General features: G+C 49.5%; 1 protein-coding gene across 2 annotated transcripts in view; it reads left to right on the top strand.

The window, feature by feature from the left end:
- LOC143962098 (NACHT, LRR and PYD domains-containing protein 3-like) overlaps positions 1 to 13,936 on the top strand; it is a 117,535-nt gene that overhangs the window by 66,376 nt on the left and 37,223 nt on the right. For both annotated transcript variants that reach the window (XM_077471424.1, XM_077471425.1), the window contains exon 7: positions 5,115 to 5,285. In XM_077471424.1, coding sequence (XP_077327550.1) covers positions 5,115 to 5,285 — 171 coding nt within the window. The remainder of the gene's footprint in view (positions 1 to 5,114; positions 5,286 to 13,936) is intronic.

Raw genomic sequence — 13,936 nt, 5'->3', positions numbered from 1 at the left:
CACTAAATGACCCCATTTTGGAAAGCAGCCACCCCAACGTATATTCAAAGGGGCATGGGCTGCAGATAGGTACTCGGGTACTCTGATGGGCTGGTGACAGGTACTCGGGTACACTGATGGGCTGGTGACAGGTACTTATGTACTCTGATGGGCTACAGATGGGTACTTGGCTCTTTACCACGTGATTGGCTGTGTCCAAGCATAGCTGGTCACAGAATGTCAACAAACCGTGGTAATGAGATGTTACCGGGTTCTCCTCATCGCACCCCGATCATGTGTGAGAAGGAGATTGCGGTAACATCTCATTACTGCTTACAGCCATAGAAGTACCTGTCACAGCCCATCTGAGTACCTGAGTATCTGTCATAATTCATCTGAGTACCCAAGTACCTGAGTACCTGTCACAGTCCATCTGAGTATCTGTCACTGTTCTTCTGAGTACATGTCACCACCCAGCAGAATACCCGAGTACCAGTCACCAGCCCATCAGAGTACCCGAGTACCTATCTGTAGCCCATCAGAGTACCCGAGTACCCGAGTACCTGTTACCAGGCCATCAGAGTACCCGAGAATCTGTCACCAGGCCATCAGAGTAACCGAGTACCTACCACAAGGCCATCAGAGTACCTGAGTATCTGTCACCAGGCCATCAGAGTAACCGAGTACCTGTCACCAGGCCATCAGAGTAACCGAGTACCTGTCACCAGGCCATCAGAGTAACCGAGTACCTGTCTGCAGCCCATCAGAGTACCCGAGTACCTATCTGCAGCCCATGCCTCTTTGAATATACGTTGGGGTGTCTGCTTTCCAAAATGGGGTCATTTTGTGGGTAATTCCACTTTCCTGGAATGCCTGAAGGTACTACTTCAATGTTGGGCCTCTGTATGTTGCCAGGCTGTGTAAAAGTCACACACATGTGGTATCGTCATACTCAGGATGAGTAGCAGAATGTGTTTTGGGGTGTAATTTTTGCTATATACATGCTATGTGTTAGAAATATCTTATAAGGGGGCGCATGCGTGGCGCGATGCGGGACAGACGTGTCTAAGCACAGCTCCATCTGACCCAGTCTGCCAAGCCAAATTTCCCAGGGCTATTTAACCCGGATCAAGCCCAAATCATCCCAGCACCCCTGCGGAACATACCAATGCATGCCAAACTGGAAAAAAGGATGGAAAAGCCACTTCCAACACAACATGGAGAAATTACAGGCAAAAAAAATCTAAGATGGCGCCGGCTCCTCTGCTGCCTCCAGCAATCCCATGCCTGCACAGCATGCAACATCTAAAAACAGTGAGTACAGTACTCCACTCTCCAAAGCTGACTTAGATAAAAGTCTGTCAGCTATATATGAAAAGTTGGCTGACAAGATGCAGCTGGAACTTCACAAAACTACAAGTGCTTTATCACAGGAGATAGCAAACATAGGTAACCACACCGATATTCTTGGAACAAAACATGACATGCTTTCTCTTGCCCATAATGATCTCAGGAAAGATTATGAGACACTTGCAGATAGCTTTGCTTTTATGCAAGCTAAAATGGAAGATTTGGACAATAGAAATCAACGTAACAATATAAGAGTGTGTGGTATCCCAAAAACGATCACTGATCTTACACGCGCTGTCTCCAAACTTTTTCGCAACCTAATACCAGACAAACTAATATCTGCATTCACATGTGACAGGATTCACAAGGTTCTTCACCCCAAACCAACACCTGACAAACCCCAATGTGACATCATCATGTGCATGAAAGACATTCTTACTAAAGAGGACATCATGTGTGCCTCCAGAAACACCCCAAACATAGTATTTGATGGTCACATGATACAAATCTACCCAGATATTTCACCAGCTACGCTTGATAGGAGACGCAGAATGAAAGAAGTTACCACTATTCTGCAAACAGCTAGAATCAAAATTCCACTGTCCTGGTGCCCCAGGGCCTTCAAAAGTGTAATAGGTCGTTAGGAAATTAGATGTGTAATTTATGCTCCAAGAATGCCTGACAGTGCTCCCTGCATGTTGGACCTCTCTGTATGGTCAGGCTGTGTAAAAGTACTACACATGTGGTATCGCCATACTCGGGAGGAGTAGCAGAATGTGTTTTGGGGTGTAATTGGAAGTATGCATATGCTGTGTGTGAGAAATAACTTGTTGTTATGAAAATTTTGTGAAAAAAAATCTTAATTTTCCCAAGAATTGTGGGACAAAACTACAACTTCAAAAAAACTCACCATGCCTTTTACTAAATACCTTGGACTGTCTACTTTTCAAAAGGGTCATTTGGGGGGTATTTGTACTTTCCTGAAATTTCAGAGCCTCAAGAAAGGAGATAGGCCATCAGTTCTTCAGGTGTGATCAGATGTGATCAATTTTCAATGATTTGCACCATCGCTTGTATAATCTATAACTTTCACAGAGACGAAATAATATCCACTAATTGGGGTTATTTTTTACTAGGCTTGTGCAATTCGTTTCGTAACAAATCTAAATTCGGCCGAATTTTGCATCTTTCGGACATTCGGATGCATCCGAATGTCCGAATAAAACAATAACGAATAACAACGAATACAAAAGAAATATAACGAATGAATTTGAATTAATTCAAATGAATTTGGTAATTCTTTAAAGATCTAATGAAACAAAAGGTCAGCTCAAAGTAAATCTTATAGTCCAATCAGCTAATTAATTTTGTGCTGGAGGATGGATTACTGGCAAAGTGCATTCCTGAGAACTGAGTTAGAAGGGTGTTGTATTGTATTTGAGCCGAGGAGAAGAGACGTTGTCATTGTGTGTGCTAAAAGATTCAATAAACAAACGACTTTCCAAACTACGAATCGATGCATCCGAATGTCTGAATAAAAAAATAACGAATAACAACGAATTCGAATGAAATATAATGAATGAATTTGAATGAATTCGAATGAATTCAAATGAATTTGGTAATTCTTTAAAGATCTAATGAAACAAAAGGTCAACTCAAAGTAAATCTTATAGTCCAATCAGCTAATTAATTTTGTGTCAGAGGTTGGATTACTGGCAAAGTGCATTCCTGAGAACTGAGTTAGAAGGGTGTTGTATTGTATTTGAGCCGAGGAGAAGAGACGTTGTAATTGTGTGTGTTAAAAGATTCAATAAACAAACAACTTTCCAAACTACGAATCATTATCATGAATGTCTATACATACATACATAAATAGCGAATTTCAACGAACACGAACGAATGAATTCGACACTCTACGAATAATAACTAATTATCCGAAAACGTATTAACGTAACATAACGAATATAACAGAACGAAATTATGTATTTTACGAATGACAACGAACCGAAACTAAACAAAATTTTCCATTGTGCACAAGTCTAATTTTTACCAAAGAGATGTAGAGGTATACATTTTTGCCCAAATTTCTGAACAAAAATTACTTGTTTGCAAAATTTTATCATAGAAACTAAAAAAAAAGTGTTAGTTTTTTAAAAAATTTTTGTTCTTTATTCACTTATGTCTCAAAAAAAATCCCCCCAGTGGTGATAATATACCACCAAAAGAAAGCTCTATCGGTATGAAAAAATAATATGATTTTGTTTGGGTACAGTGTAGCATGACTGAGTAATTGGCATTCAAAGTGTGAGAGCGCTGAAAGCTAAAAATTGGTCTGGGCAGGAAGGGTGTATAAATGTCCTGTATTGAAGTGGTTAAGGACACGGCAGCCGGCCCCTTTCTTAACAACCAGCTTTTACTGCACCCTGATTGGGCAAAGCTTTGCCCAGTCAGGGTGCAGAATGCACTGTGCAGCTCGCATTGCACTGCAGGGACGTCCTTGCGGATGAACTTACGTCACCACTACAACGGACAGCCCAACGTACATTTCGTCCTTATGGACTTCATCACTGGGGCTACTGACGAAGTCCATTAGGATGAAACATACATTGGGTGGTCGGGAGTAGCGGTGATGTCAGTTTGTCCGCAGGGACGCCAGACACTGTGATTATTTCAATGCCTGTTTTTATCTTTGTTCTTGTAAGTTGTTAATAAAATCCGTTTTTTGCATGTTGTGCAATGAGCCTGTCCCTTCCTCTTTCTATCGGCACCATCCTCCTTCTATGGGACTGAGCTCAGAATGGGAGTTTGAAAAGATGTGGAGAGCTCAGCTATGTGGCTATATTGAGCTGCCAGCAGAATATCAGCACATACCTGAGAGAGGCTTGTTTACAATACAATTTTTGGGGAAGCATGGTATATTCTACTTATTAGAATGTTTTTGCACTTTTTTATACTATTTTGCACTTTATTTACACATGAAATTTGTCATATCTATTGTGTATGGATAGCGCATCAATTTTTATTCTTTATTAACAGCTCAAAGACTGCCCCAGTACTTATACTGCGGCAGGGCGGCCCTTAAGCGCAAAATCACATTCCTGTACATGATTGTTTTCTTTGGCTCTGCAGCACATGCGTGCGCTGCAGGATCCCTGCCAATCAGTGGTTCCAGCGCACCAGATGTCCTGGGGAAACCCGGCGATCATTCAGAGAGAAACCAAACGGCGGTCTGCCTATGTAAACAAGGCAGATTGCCACTCTGTTAGTAAGAAAGACAGAGATCTCTGTGTTTTCCCAGGCAAACCACCCCCCCCCCCTCCACACAGTAAGAAAACACTCCCAGGAAACACATGTAATAGCCCCTGTTGTTAACCCCTTTCCAGCCAGTGTCATTAGTACAGTGCCAGTGCATTATTTTTTTTAGCACCAAAAAGTTACGGGTCATTTCCTAACCAAGTTTTCCCTCGAGTCCCTCCTATGTCAGGCCTTGTCTGCTCCTGATGAATATCTGCTTCTCGTTTCTCTGTGTATTCTCAATAATGATACGGGGGACATTCTACTCCAGAGACACCCTTTCTACCGAGTGACTGGACTGCTGGAGATATTTACACCCTCCCCTTCCATGGATCATCATACGTGGATTCTACTGACTTTTCTCACCTTGGTGATGGGACCCCATTGTCTTCTTCCTTTTACCTTTTCTATTAGTTTTGTGATGATCGCTCCCTAAGAGTTTTTAGTTATATCCATAATATACTATCATGTGTCTGTATTTGTCTCTGCAGGTTGGATAGATGTGGTGTGACTTCCTCCTGCTATGGTGATCTCCGTTCCATTCTTATCAATAATCGATCCCTCACCAGATTGGATTTATCACATAATAATCTGGAAGATTCAGGAATAAAACTTCTATGTGAGGGGCTCAGAGATCCTGGCTGTACTCTGCAGTGGCTGAGGTGAGAATTATCCTATAAATGATATAATATTCTGCAGTATTCTGGTATAAATCTTCTATGTAAGGGATCCAGACAAGTTACGAAGATGAAAGTTATACAAAGACAGACTTCTGATTGCCAGGTTACATTGGAAGTTCTCATCATAGTCCTTCAGGTCACTTACTGTTATTGGCTTTTACCCCCCCCCCCCCCCCCCACACTGACTATCAGAGATCAGACTTTATGTCTATATTGGTTTGGATTGTTAATTGGATGATATAAAAATACAATGAAGGTTATTTGGCCCATAGAGACTGAGTGATCACATTTCGCACCCAATAAAACAAGGCCCAGATGTCTCCATCTACCAGACAATGTTTCTTGTATGGTGTATATATTACTTAGACCATGAGATATGTACGGACTAGGGATGGGCTGAACACCCCCACCCCCTCCCCCCCATTCGGTTCGCACCAGAACATGTGAACAGGCAAAAAAATTGTTAGATAACAAGAACACTGTTAAAGTCTATGGGACATGAAAAATCTAAAGTGCTAATTTTAAAGGCTTATATGCAAGTTATTGTCTTAAAAGGTGTTTGGGGACCTGGGTCCTGCCCCAGGGGACATGTATCAATGCAAAAAAAGTTTTAAAAACGGCCGTTTTTTCAGGAGCAGTGATTTTAATAATGCTTAAAGTGGTTGTAAACCCTTACAGACCACTTTGACCTACAGGTAAGCCTTAATCTAGTCCAAGAAATATCTCCTTAACCTACATGGGTAAGGAGATATTTTCCAAAAACCGGGCACCGATGTCTACGGCGCAGGTGCACTGAGCGCGCTGCAAGTGAAGCCGAACATGCCGTCAGTGACGGCCGCTGCGCGCATGTGCCGGAGTGATGTAATAGCGGCTCCGGCCAGTCATAGCGCTGGAGCTGCAATACCCGGAAGTTGCTCTGGGTATCATGGCGGCGACTGAGGAGGTGGCCGAGGACCGCTGCGGGGGCTTCAATCTCAGGTAAGTAATTCATAATGAGCTAATATGCTATGCATACTAGCTCATTATGCCTTTGCCTTGCAGGGTGTAATTGTTTTTTTTAATTTTTTTATTTGACTTTACTTCCTCTTTAAAGTGAAACAATAAAAGCGTAATATTCCTTTAAATTTCATACCTGGGGGGTGTCTATAGTATGTCTGTAAAGTGGCACATGTTTCCCGTGTTTAGAACAGTCTGACAGCAAAATTACATTTCTAAAGGAAAAAAAGTAATTTAAAAGTACTCGCGGCTATAATGAATTGTCGTTCAGGCAATACACATAGTAAGTTCATTGATAAAAACGGCATGGTATTTCCCCACAGTGGAACCCCAAACCAAAATTGAAAAAAAAAAAAATGGGGATTCCCCAAATTCAATACCAGGCCCATCAGGTCTGGTATGGATATTAAGGGGAACACCATGCCAAAAAAAAAAAAAAAAAAAATGCCGTGGGGGTCCCCTCCAAAATCCATATCAGATCCTTCAGGTTCTGGTCTACCCCTACCATTTAAAAAAAATGGGAAATTGGTAAACAAAAGACAATACACGCCTTGGGACAAGTCCTTTATTAAAAAAATGTAAACATTTCTCATAGTGTCATAGGGGACGGAGTCACCCAGTGATGTCATCATGTGGCCCCGCCCTCAGTTATAAAAGAACTGTCACCTGAGAGGCCCATCATTATGGCGGGTGCATCCCATGGAGGAAGATTGTAGGCGGCTTGCGACTTTTTTTTGGTCCGTCGGAGCACGAGAAGAAGATGAAGACTTCGTGGGACAGTTTTATTTTAATTTTTTCTATTTTTTTAATTTAAAGACTTGTCCCAAGGTGTGTCTTGTATTTTTTTTACCATTTTCACAAATTTTTTGTGAAATGGTAGGGGTACATTTGTACCCGTTACCATTTCACATGGGGGGTCGGGATCTGGGGGTCCCCTTGTTAAAGGGGGCTTCCAAATTCTGATAAGTCCCCCACCCGCAGACCCCCACAACCACCGGGCAAGGGTAGTGGGAATGAAGCCCTTCTCCCTATCAACATGGGGACAAGGTGCTTTGGGGGGCCGCTACCCCAAAGCACCCTCCCAATGTTGAGGGCATGTGGCCTGGTATGGTTCAGGGGGGGCACTCTCTCATCCCCCCTCTTCTCCTGCGGCCTGCCAGGTTGCGTGCTTGGATAAGGGTCTGGTATGGATTTTTGGGGGGACCCCACACCATTTTTTTTTTAATTTTGGCGTGGTGTTCCCCTTAATATCCATACCAGACCTGAAGGGCCTGGTATGGAATTTGGGGAGACCCCCATGCGTTTTTTTTTTTTTAATTTTGCTTTGGGGTTCCCCTGTGGGGGAATCCCAGACCGTTTTTATCAATGAACTTTTATGTGTATTGCCTGACCGACAATTCATTATAGCCGGCGAGTACTTTTAAATGACTTTTTTTTTCCTTTAGAAATGTAATTTTGCTCTCGGACTGTTGTAAACACGGGAAACATGTGCCACTTTACAGGCATACTATAGACACCCCCCAGGTACGAAATTTAAATGAATATTTCACTTTTATTGTTTCACATTAAAATCACTGCTCCCAAAAAAAATCAGTTTTTAAAACTTTCTTGTCCCCTGGGGCAGGACACCTGTCCCCAGACACTTTTTAGGACAATAACTTGCATATAAGCCTTTAAAATTAGCACTTTTGATTTCTCCCATAGACTTTTAAAGGGTGTTCCGAGGCTTTAGAATTTGCCGCAAACACCCCAAATTGTTCGCTATTCTGCAAACAGGCGAACACCCAATGTTCGAGTCAAACATCGGGACCATCCCTAGTACTGACTAGTAGGGATGAGTGATTCTGTCTGGATTCATGGTCAGGATATCCTGTCTGAAATCTGCAAACCCTGAACATTACAGCGAGTCCTATTGAAGTATATGTGGGGGATCCTGATCATAAATCCCATTTTACAGGTAGTTGTAGTAATAACACATGATTTCCATCCAGTAGTAATAGGCTTGATTTGATGGAGGGTAGTAATAGAACATAGGTTTTCTGATAATGTTCCTGTTCTGCATTATATAAAATTGTCCTATTGCTGGACAGGGTCTATCAAACACTCAATGAGAATTAGGAGACTGAAATTCTAGAGACATAGAAACATTGTCCGGCAGCAGGAGAGGTTTAATAAGCCAGACAAGAGCAGACTGTAGAGAAGACACAGGACCAGTGGAGTCACTAGCGTTGGTGTCACCTGGTGTGGTAAGACATGGTGTCGCCCCCCAATATATTTTTTTCCCATATAACACTGCATATATTGGCAATAGTAATGCCGTTATGGCGATCTCTGGATCGAAAATGTCCCTGGGGAGAGTAGACAATGGCATCATGGGCATTAATGATTTGATTTGGATTTTGGAACTGATTTGCTGACACTGTGTGTTGGTTGCTATATGGGATCTGATTGCAGCAGGGAAGATAGCAAGATGCTGTGACCAGGCTGCTGTCAAGGTGTGTTGCTTACTGGACCGTGGACAGCCAGGGAAGATGGCAAGTTGCTGCTGTGACCTGCTGCTTGCAGGACAGATCTAATGGGTGCAAGATGTGGTTGTGGGTAGGGCTGGCACTCCTACTAGGCAGCTGTCTAGGGTGAACTGCTGCCTAGGGGGCACAGCTTTGGCTGCTGACTTCCCCATTAGACTGGCTGGGGTACATGAGAAGCCCTACACAGGGCTGGGGCTCTGATTAACTCTCCAGAGAAAGCAGCAGCTGTGAAGGACATCCAGGTGGAGGTGGAGGAGGCAGGCACAAGGACAGCTGGGGAGGGGGGTATGAGGACCATGAGGGAAGCAGGCACAAGGACAACTGGGGAGGTGGGAGAGGCGAGCATGAGGACAGCTGGGGAAGTGGGCACAAGGACAGCTGGGGAGGTGGAGGAGGCCGGCACAAGGACAGCTGGAGAGGTGGGCATGAGGACAGCTGGGGAAGTGGAGGAGGCGGGCATGAGGACCACAGAGGAAGTGGGCACGAGGACAGCTGGGGAGGTGGAGGAGGTGGGCACGAGGACAGTTGGGGGAGGAGGTAGGCATGAGGACCACAGTGGAAGCAGGAATGAGGACAGCTGGGGAGGTGGAGGAGGCAGGCACAAGGACAGCTGGGGAGGTGGACATGAGGACAGCTGGGGAGGTGGAGGAAGCGGGCATGAGGACCATAGAGGAAGTGGGCACGAGGACAACTGAGGAGGTGGGAGAGGAGAGCATGAGGACAGATGGGGAGGTGGGCACAAGGACAGCTGGGGAGGTGGAGGAGACGGGCATGAGGACCATGGAAGAAGCAGGCAAGAGTACAGCTGGGGTGGTGGAGGAGGCAGGCACAAGGACAGCTGGGGAGGTGGGCATGAGGACAGCTGGGGAGGTGGAGGAGGCGGGCATGAGGACCACTGAGGAAGCAGGAATGAGGACAGCTGGAGAGGTGAAGGAGGCAGGCACAAGGACAGCTGGGGAGGTGGACATGAAGACAGCTGGGGAGGTGGAGGAATCGGGCATGAGGACCATAGAGGAAGTGGGCACGAGGACAACTGGGGAGGTGGGCACAAGGACAGCTGGGGAGGTGGAGGAGACAGGCACGAGGACCATGGAAGAAGCAGGCATGAGTACAGCTGGGGAGGTGAAGGAGGTGGGCACGAGGACCACTGAGGGTGCAAGCACAAGGACAGCTGGGGAGGTGGAGGAGGCAGGCACAAGGACAGCTGGGGAGGTGGGCATGAGGACAGCTGGGGAGGTGGAGGAGGCGGGCATGAGGACCACTGAGGAGGCAGGCACAATTACAGCTGGGGAGGTGGGCATGAGGACAGCTGGGGAGGTGGAGGTGGTGGGTATGAGGACCATGGGGGAAGCGGGCAAGAGGACAACTGGGGAGGTGGGTGAGGTGGGTACGAGTACAGCTGGAGGAGGTGGAGAAGGTGGGCATGAGGACCATGGAGGAGGTGGGCATTAGGACAGCTGGGGGGTGGAGGAGGCAGGCATGAGGACCATGGAGGAAGCGGGCACGAGGACAACTGGGGAGGTGGAAGAGGCGAGCACGAGGACAGCTGGGGAGGTGGAGGAGACGGGCATGTGGACCATGGAGGAAGTGGGCTCGAGGACAACTGGGGAGGTGGAGGAGGCGGGCATGAGGACCATAGAGGAAGTGGGCACGAGGACAACTGAGGAGGTGGGAGAGGAGAGCATGAGGACAGATGGGGAGGTGGGCACAAGGACAGCTGGGGAGGTGGAGGAGACGGGCATGAGGACAGTTGGGGGAGGAGGTAGGCATGAGGACCACAGTGGAAGCAGGAATGAGGACAGCTGGGGAGGTGGAGGAGGCAGGCACAAGGACAGCTGGGGAGGTGGACATGAGGACAGCTGGGGAGGTGGAGGAAGCGGGCATGAGGACCATAGAGGAAGTGGGCACGAGGACAACTGAGGAGGTGGGAGAGGAGAGCATGAGGACAGATGGGGAGGTGGGCACAAGGACAGCTGGGGAGGTGGAGGAGACGGGCATGAGGACCATGGAAGAAGCAGGCAAGAGTACAGCTGGGGTGGTGGAGGAGGCAGGCACAAGGACAGCTGGGGAGGTGGGCATGAGGACAGCTGGGGAGGTGGAGGAGGCGGGCATGAGGACCACTGAGGAAGCAGGAATGAGGACAGCTGGAGAGGTGAAGGAGGCAGGCACAAGGACAGCTGGGGAGGTGGACATGAAGACAGCTGGGGAGGTGGAGGAATCGGGCATGAGGACCATAGAGGAGGCAGGCACAATTACAGCTGGGGAGGTGGGCATGAGGACAGCTGGGGAGGTGGAGGTGGTGGGTATGAGGACCATGGGGGAAGCGGGCAAGAGGACAACTGGGGAGGTGGGTGAGGTGGGTACGAGTACAGCTGGAGGAGGTGGAGAAGGTGGGCATGAGGACCATGGAGGAGGTGGGCATTAGGACAGCTGGGGGGTGGAGGAGGCAGGCATGAGGACCATGGAGGAAGCGGGCACGAGGACAACTGGGGAGGTGGAAGAGGCGAGCACGAGGACAGCTGGGGAGGTGGAGGAGACGGGCATGTGGACCATGGTGGAAGTGGGCTCGAGGACAACTGGGGAGGTGGAGGAGGCGGGCATGAGGACAGCTGGGGAGGTGGAGGAGGTGGGCATGAGGACCACTGAGGAGGTGGGCATTAGGACAGCTGGGGGGTGGAGGAGGCAGGCAGGAGGACCATGGAGGAAGCGGGCACGAGGACAACTGGGGAGGTGGAAGAGGCGAGCACGAGGACAGCTGGGGAGGTGGAGGAGACGGGCATGTGGACCATGGAGGAAGTGGGCTCGAGGACAACTGGGGAGGTGGAGGAGGCGGGCATGAGGACAGCTAGGGAGGTGGAGGAGGTGGACATGAGGACCACTGAGGGTGCAGGCACAAGGACAGCTGGGGAGGTGGAGGAGGCAGGCACAAGGACAGCTGGGGAGGTGGGCATGAGGACAGCTGGGGAGGTGGAGGAGGCGGGCATGAGGACCACTGAGGAGGCAGGCACAATTACAGCTGGGGAGGTGGGCATGAGGACAGCTGGGGAGGTGGAGGTGGTGGGTATGAGGACCATGGGGGAAGCGGGCAAGAGGACAACTGGGGAGGTGGGTGAGGTGGGTACGAGTACAGCTGGAGGAGGTGGAGAAGGTGGGCATGAGGACCATGGAGGAGGTGGGCATTAGGACAGCTGGGGGGTGGAGGAGGCAGGCATGAGGACCATGGAGGAAGTGGGCACGAGGACAACTGGGGAGGTGGAAGAGGCGAGCACGAGGACAGCTGGGGGGGTGGAGGAGACGGGCATGTGGACCATGGAGGAAGTGGGCTCGAGGACAACTGGGGAGGTGGAGGAGGCGGGCATGAGGACAGCTGGGGAGGTGGAAGAGGTGGGCATGAGGACACCTGAGGAGGTGGGCATTAGGACAGCTGGGGGGTGGAGGAAGCGGGCACGAGGACAACTGGGGAGGTGGAAGAGGCGAGCACGAGGACAGCTGGGGAGGTGGAGGAGACGGGCATGTGGACCATGGAGGAAGTGGGCTCGAGGACAACTGGGGAGGTGGAGGAGGCGGGCATGAGGACAGCTGGGGAGGTGGAGGAGGTGGGCATGAGGACCACTGAGGGTGCAGGCACAAGGACAGCTGGGGAGGTGGAGGAGGCAGGCACAAGGACAGCTGGGGAGGTGGGCATGAGGACAGCTGGGGAGGTGGAGGAGGCGGGCATGAGGACCACTGAGGAGGCAGGTACAATTACAGCTGGGGAGGTGGGCATGAGGACAGCTGGGGAGGTGGAGGTGGTGGGTATGAGGACCATGGGGGAAGCGGGCAGGAGGACAACTGGGGAGTTGGGTGAGGTGGGTACGAGTACAGCTGGAGGAGGTGGAGAAGGTGGGCATGAGGACCATGGAGGAGGTGGGCATTAGGACAGCTGGGGGGTGGAGGAGGCAGGCATGAGGACCATGGAGGAAGCGGGCACGAGGACAACTGGGGAGGTGGAAGAGGCGAGCACGAGGACAGCTGGGGAGGTGGAGGAGACGGGCATGTGGACCATGTAGGAAGTGGGCTCGAGGACAACTGGGGAGGTGGAGGAGGCGGGCATGAGGACAGCTGGGGAGGTGGAGGAAGTGGGCATGAGGACCACTGAGGAGGCAGGCACAAGGACAGCTGGGGAGGTGGGCACGAGGACAGATGGGGAGGTGGGGATGAGGACAGCTGGGGAGGTGGAGGAGGCGGGCATGAGGACAGCAAAGGAGGAGGACATGGGTGTAGCTGCTGCCCCAGTGAGTCCATTCTCTGATCCTGTTTTAGTTACCTGCATGCCCTCGGCAAGACTAATGACACCCTGCAACCCCCCCCCAGCCCTAGGTGTGTGGGCCACTGGGCTGTGGACAACTCAGTAGTCAGGACAGCCCAGCTACTATACTTGGGCTGTATAGCAGCCACCCCCCCCCATACCTAAATTATATACTATAGCTGTGTCCAACACCCTGTTATCAGAGGAGCACAGGGCGCCAGACACAAACATAAGATATCCCTCCCTGTTATCATACCAGCTCAGGGCAGCACAGGTGTAACTTGGTGGTGGACACCATCCTCTCTCTTATCACAACAACTCACCGGCTCAGGCAGCGGAGGACACCTGGCACTGCCATCGCAATACATCACCCCCTGCCTGTTACTGCACCAGCTTAGGGTGGGGGGAGGGCTCAGCCTCAGGTACAGCCGGGCAGCAGCTGGAAGTCCAAGGAATGTCTGTATGCAGTGCAGTCAGTGAGCAGCAGCCGTGCAGTTGGGGTGAATAGTGACAGGGCAAAGCTGAGCAGCACAGTGAGAGACAGAGGAAAAGGGAAAAAACCCTCACACACACACAGGGCAGGCCAGTTCGGCCATGGTGCCAGAGGTGTTCCTGCTGGGAAAAAAAAACTGTCAAAGGGAACCAGGGCTTTTCGCTGCCCCCAGGATGGTATCACCCCTCTGGTGGCTGTCGTCCTGGTGCGGACCGCCCCCCCTAGCAACACCACTGCACAGGACACAGGCAGGTGTATAACTGCAGGAATTAGGAGAACACAGAGGATACAGCCGTGTAACCTGGCCAGTGACATGACAGTAATAATC

This window comes from Lithobates pipiens, unplaced genomic scaffold, assembly GCF_037356315.1.
Source record: "Lithobates pipiens isolate NorthernLeopardFrog02 unplaced genomic scaffold, aLitPip1_a1.2 Scaffold_8, whole genome shotgun sequence".
In the NCBI taxonomy this organism is placed as follows: domain Eukaryota; kingdom Metazoa; phylum Chordata; class Amphibia; order Anura; family Ranidae; genus Lithobates; species Lithobates pipiens.
Note: the sequence above shows the minus strand (reverse complement) of the source record. Positions and strands in the feature narration are given on the sequence as shown.